The sequence below is a fragment of the Lolium perenne genome, chromosome 4 (assembly GCF_019359855.2).
Source record: "Lolium perenne isolate Kyuss_39 chromosome 4, Kyuss_2.0, whole genome shotgun sequence".
NCBI lineage: Eukaryota > Viridiplantae > Streptophyta > Magnoliopsida > Poales > Poaceae > Lolium > Lolium perenne.
Window position 1 is genome coordinate 161062588 of NC_067247.2, and position 6000 is coordinate 161068587.

The 6000-nt window shown below is 47.9% G+C and overlaps 1 protein-coding gene across 1 annotated transcript; it reads left to right on the plus strand.

Annotated features, from left to right (window-relative positions):
- Positions 1-257: 257 nt before the first annotated feature.
- On the plus strand, positions 258-2325 carry LOC139830941 (uncharacterized). Its single transcript, XM_071819682.1, has 2 exons — positions 258-1652; positions 1970-2325. The coding sequence occupies exons 1-2, from the start codon at positions 455-457 to the stop codon at positions 2011-2013; spliced, it is 1242 nt and encodes a 413-aa protein (XP_071675783.1). The 5' UTR covers positions 258-454; the 3' UTR covers positions 2014-2325.
- Positions 2326-6000: the final 3675 nt, after the last annotated feature.

A 6000-nucleotide genomic window follows, 5' to 3' on the forward strand; every position in this document is an offset into this window, starting at 1 on the left:
TGTTTATCTTATAGTGTTGGAGTTGTGTTAGATATTTGTATAGTAGAGGGGTTAAAGTAAAAAATGTTGTAACATGTATAAGCCTAGTACAGATGAATGGATGAGTGAAGAAGCTGCCAGAAAATATCCCGTGCCTTCCACTTCTTTCCTGTCTAACCTAGAACCAGAAACTGTGAGCCTCGCCGCCGACATGGTATCAGAGCACGCGGCGGCGCTGTCCGGCGGCACGGAGGATTGAAGGATCCGGGCCTCTGGGGTGCTGTGGGCGAAGACGCTGGTGTGGGAGGCTGAGATTTGAGGGGAAGATAGGGTTGTGATTGTGGATTTAGGAAGGCTGAGACTTTAGAAGAAGTCAGAGTTTGAGCTGTGGATTGGGGTCTGAGTTGTGTGACAATTTGGGTGCTGATTGACGACGGCCTGAGGTGCTTGTTACCCTGAAGGGCGGTGTTGGAAGATGGGCGACAAGACTGACACTCCAGGACCTGTGACGGCAGCAGAGCTAGCGGCTGTCCTGCGGGCAATGGATGATAGGTACAGACCTCTATTCGATGCTATTAGTAAACAAGCAGAAAGCTCAAGAGCAGAACCAGAGGTCAAGGAAGAGATACATCCTCTGCAACTTCCTCTTGTGAAGCTGGAGGGATCCGAGACTTATGCAAGTTGGGCGGAGCACGCAGAAACCATCCTGATTTCTAGGAAACTTGAGGGTTACATCTCAGGTACAGTTGAGAAGCCTGCTGAAGAGAATTCGAAGGAGGGACAAAGGTGGAAGATGACAAATGCACTCGTGAGAGCCTGGTTGTTAAGTTCCCTCTCACCTCAAATAGCAAAACAAGTTGAGAGAATTAAGGAGGCTTCAGAAATTTGGAGGCTCTTGAAAGGCACCTTCTCAGGAGTTGGTAATGAGATGCTTGCTTGCAGAATACAGAAGGAGTTACAGCAGGTCAGTCAAGGAGAGAGGACAGTAGTGGAGTATGTCTCAGAATTAAAAAGGTTGTGGAGTGACCTAGATTATTATGATCACGTTGACTTGGAGTGTGGAAAATGCCTGGAGAAGTATAATCAATGGACAGAAAGAAAGCGAGTGAGGGATTTCTTGAATGGACTTAACCAAAAATTTGAGAACAGGAGGGCAGCACTCTATGGAATCGGGAAGCTACCTAACTTGGAACAAGCAATTTCTGCAATCATAAGTGAAGAGACACGCCTACGATTAGAGGCAACTGAGCTGGGTACGCAAGGAGTGGCACATAGGTGTTCCGCTTTGTTCGCTGTAGAGAACAATGCTTATCAACGGTCAGGGACAAATGGATTTGAAAGAACATGTTTTGAGTGTGGTCAGCCTGGACATTTGAGGGCCTCTTGTCCTGAATTGAATGGAGGTGGCCGGGCTAGAGGTCAGAATTGGCGTGGTAGGGGTCGTGGCCGCATGTTTGGTGGACGTCGAGGTGGCCACGGACGAGGTATGTGGCTGGTAGGGAGAGCCAATACCTCAGCTACCACAGAGGAAGCCGCCACAAAAACAGTGACTGTGGAGATGACTGCAGAGGACCTAGAAAGATGGAGTCAGCTCAAGGGAATGAATCAAAGTGACAAACAAACAGCCGAAGCATTTACTCCTTCAACTTCCACGACTTCTGCTAATTTTGGCGGTAAAAACTCTACTGCCGAAAATTATGAATCTAGTTGCATACCCTGGTTAATAGACTCAGGTGCATCTAGGCATATGGCTGGTTCTTATTGGCAATTTTCTAGTTATAATCCTAACTTGAAAGGACAGAGTGTGAGCTTGGCAGATGGTTCGACTCGAGTTATTATGGGAACAGGGACAGTAAAATGTGACTCTAACATGTCCCTTTCATCTGTGTTACATGTTCCTTCATTCCCAATTAATCTTTTGTCAATCAGTTGTATTACAAAAGATCTAAATTGTGCTGCTATCTTCTTTCCACATTGGTGCTTATTTCAGGAACTTGGGACTGGAAGAAAGCTTGGGATGGGGAGCATGCATAATGGGCTGTACTACTTGGACAACAATACATCACCATTTGTAGCTGCTGCCCTAGCTCACAATCTATTAGAGGAATGTCTACTGCAACATCGTCGACTAGGGCATATGCCCTTTGGTATTTTGGGTCAACTCTATCCTGACCTTTTTAGTAAAGTTAGCAAGGAAAAGTTGTTGTGTGATGCTTGTCAGTATGGGAAACAAACCCGAAGTTCTTATGTATCATCAGACAATCGTAGTAGTGTGCCACTTCAAACTATCCACTCAGATGTGTGGGGCCCAAGTGGAGTAGTATCAATTAATGGTTATCGTTATTTTGTGACTTTTATTGATTGCTGCACTAGAACTACTTGGGTGTATGTTTTGAAAAACAAGAGTGATGTGTTTGAATGCTTTAGAGATTTTTATAATATGGTGGTGACACAATATAATGCTCAGGTGAAAGTACTACGTACTGACAATGGTACTGAGTATGTGAACAAAGAGTTTGATGAATATTTATCAAACATGGGAATTATTCATCAAACCACTTGTCCAAGCACCTCGGAGCAGAATGGTTTAGCTGAGAGGAAAAATAGACATCTCCTAGAGGTTACTAGGTGTTTGATGGTAACTATGAATGTTCCTAAATATTTGTGGAGTGAGGCAGTGATGACTGCCGCTGTTGCGGTCAGAAACCCACCGGCGAGCAGCGACGGGCAACACAGTAGAGCCGGGAGGCTCCCAGGACTGCGGCTGACCCTGGTCCCTCCGAGCGACGGCCCGCAAAGACTTGGCACGCACGTCCGATGCTGGTGCAAGGGCATGCCACCTGACCTATACCTGGTCAGGAAGGTGATGGATGTGCCTCGCTTAGTTTCCTGCATGGCATACACGTAAACATTAAATACGAGCCTCGATCGGCTCTCAGGTTGTCCTGTGGATCGGCTCAAAGAGCCGATCCACCCATGATCCGCACGGGGTGTACGAATATATGGTGGTCCTGCTTGATCAAAACAAAGCTAAAACGACCTACTACGATTTAGGGTTTTCACACATAATCGGAACATCCTACTCGTGATTGAGCCTGGCGGCCACGCACGGTGATCGTAAGCCGACCCTAGACAAGGCCTAAAAACCAACACGAGGTTGATCCCCGGAACATCCTGTCTAGGGCTAGCAAACTACACCCTACGCGCCACTGGATCCTTCAACCCGTTTGTAAGGCCTAACTATGCAGATATTAAACTAATCCTTGAAGAACAAGGAGCAACCGTGACGGATCGGATCTACTAAATAATGATCAAGCGGGGTGCCGCCCTTACACCTAAGATAGGTGTAAGGGCGGCTAGACGTCTCAGGGTTGCACGACGATAGCATATGATACGATGAACAATGCTAACCCTAACACATCTAAGATAACTACGTTGCTCGCCATCAAAAAGGCTTCAGTACGAGCAACGCATGGATAGCGAATAAACGTGTACTGCCTAGATCGCTAGGCAGCATGATGCTTACCCGGAAGAAACCCTCGAGACAAGGGAGTTGGCGATGCGCCTAGATTGGTTTGTGGTGAACGTGATTGTTGTTTATTTCATAAACCCTAGATACATATTTATAGTCCATAGACTTTCTAATCGTGGGAATAATCCCAACCGGGCACGAGCCAAACTCTATCTAACCGACACGTATCCTATTATGTTACAGATACACGGGCAAACTAGCCCAAACTTTGTATATAAGGCCGATTCACGTATTTCTTCCATGTATATTCTTCAAGCCCATCTTGATCGCGGCCCACCTCTGACTCGGTCAAATTCTGGTGATAACACATGCCCCCCTGGTTTTGGAATTGATAATTCCAAAATCACTCCGCTCTTTCTTTGTCGGGTCATGTCGTGGCAGAACCGTCGCAGTATCCATCATCATGGTGCCTTGCCTTCTCAACTTCTCCGCGTGACCTGGCAGTTTTTTTTTTCTTTCGTTGGGCACCACTTCCTCGGAAACTGCTGTGGCATTGAATTTCCACTATATCCCCTTTTATTTAACTGTGCCGAATGGTTCGCCACTTCATCCCCTCGCTCTGTTCCAGCCATCGGCATCTAAAAAACCCTCTTTCCTTGTAGCAATATCTTCTTCTTCCTCCATCTCCTCAGGCCTCTCCCTCCAATCTTCCTCCTCGAGCGAGCAGGAATGGAACTTTGATCACGTGCCAGATGGCCCACCCGAAGCACTCGTCGGGTCAGATGGTGACTTACCTCTGACCGATGGGGAGGACGACCTCGGGTTCCTCCTCGAAGGGGAACTGAAGAGCGAGAGCGAAGACTCCTGGGCGAACCCCACCTCCTCCGACGAGGAGGAGGAAGAAGAAGAAGTAGAGGAAGAAGAGGAGGACGATTCCTCCTCCTCCGCGGGGTATCCGCCGGCGAAGCGCTTCCGCGCTTGGGCGGACAGCGAGGATGATGATGATGACGAGGAAGAAGAGGCTCCGGTCGAGGGCTGGGGCAGCAGCGACGAGGAACTCTCTGGAAGCAGCGCCGACGGCAGCCACGATGCCGACGATGAGGCCAGCGAGGATTAGTAATGTAGGACTAGTAGTCCCTGAGCAATCGGCTCTTCTTTTGTTCTCCTTTTCTTGAGCAATCGGCTCTTCATTGTAAAAAACCCCTCTTATTAATGGAGAAGAAATTCCTCAGCCGATTCTGTCCTTTTACCAAATTTGCCGATTGCTAAAATAAGTCAACAAGTTAAGAGCCGATGGCAGCGCATCGGACCTTGCCATGAAACGCGAACAAAGCCAACTCTATTGTCCATCCAAGTGGTAATCTGTGACCTGTCCGCAAGAGCAAAACCCAAATCCTCAAAACGCCGCTTGAACAGATCCAACTCACGGCCATATGAACCTCAGATGTCAACCGCGCGGGTTCGCAACTGCAATAGGTCCATGGGCAACACCATCCAATGCCCACGCTATAGTTTCCAGCCTGAAGGTGATCCTTAACTGCCCCTTGCAGTCCGAACATAGCGCCTTGCTCTATCTTTTCGCAGCAACAGAAACGGCCCTGACCTTGTAGATGACAGCTTCCCTTTCAGGCTCCTTTCCGCCGCTCTAGTAGTCTTTTTCTGCAACATCTCACCGCTTCCGAAGAAGGTTATGATGCAGGATCAGCCGATGACACCCCAATCGGCTCCTAAAAACAGAGCATCTACCAGTGCCAGCTGCCCCCCGAGCCTCAGTCCATGCGAGAATAGCGGTGAGGATGCACAGATCAGACAAAGGGCTTTGAACTCAGGTAATTCTGAGACAGCCACCATGCAGAGTCAGCCAAACTTGGATCACCTTTCCTTCCGCTGCAAGCCGATATTGTAGACGAAACACTAACGGCTTAATGAGCAAAAGGTTGCCTTGCATGCCAAAACTGACTTCTGACAGTGCTGCTGAACTGGCGCAAAAGGGTTGGAAGTCCTCGAAGAGAAGGTTCGGACACCAAAATCGGCTCATTGCAGCTGAGGAAGCTCTCATTGTTCACTCCCTCGAGGAAGCAGAAGGCCTCACAGCTGAACCGAAGACCGACTTGGTGAAAATCCGCGTCTTGAACACGCAGCGGGTAGGCTTTGTTTCTTAGCTCTAAAGTCGATGTCCGTGCATCGGCTGTATACCATGAGAATTTTTTTTTACTGGCCGATTTTTCTCGGCCCCCAATATTTCACTGCACATGTATCGCACATGTTCATCTGATTAGGTGCCCCCCTGATACGTCTCCAACGTATCTATAATTTCCGATGTTCCATGCTTGTTTTATGACAATACCAACATGTTTTGTTCACACTTTATATCATTTTTATGCGTTTTCCGGAACTAACCTATTGACGAGATGCCGAGAGGCCAGGTTCTTTGTTTTCTGCTGTTTTTGGTTTCAGAAATCCTAGTAACGAAATATTCTCGGAATCGGACGAAATCAACGCCCAAGTTCCTATTTTCATCGGAAGCATCCAGAACACCCGGGAAGGAC

Excerpts from the sequence above, each read along its gene's own strand:
- LOC139830941 (XM_071819682.1), top strand. The coding sequence starts at position 455 with ATGGGCGACAAGACTGACACTCCAGGACCTGTGACGGCAGCAGAGCTA. Across the intron at positions 1,653-1,969 it reads GACTTCTGCTAATTTTGGCG|GAACTTGGGACTGGAAGAAA; the intron begins GTAAAAACTCTA and ends TGCTTATTTCAG.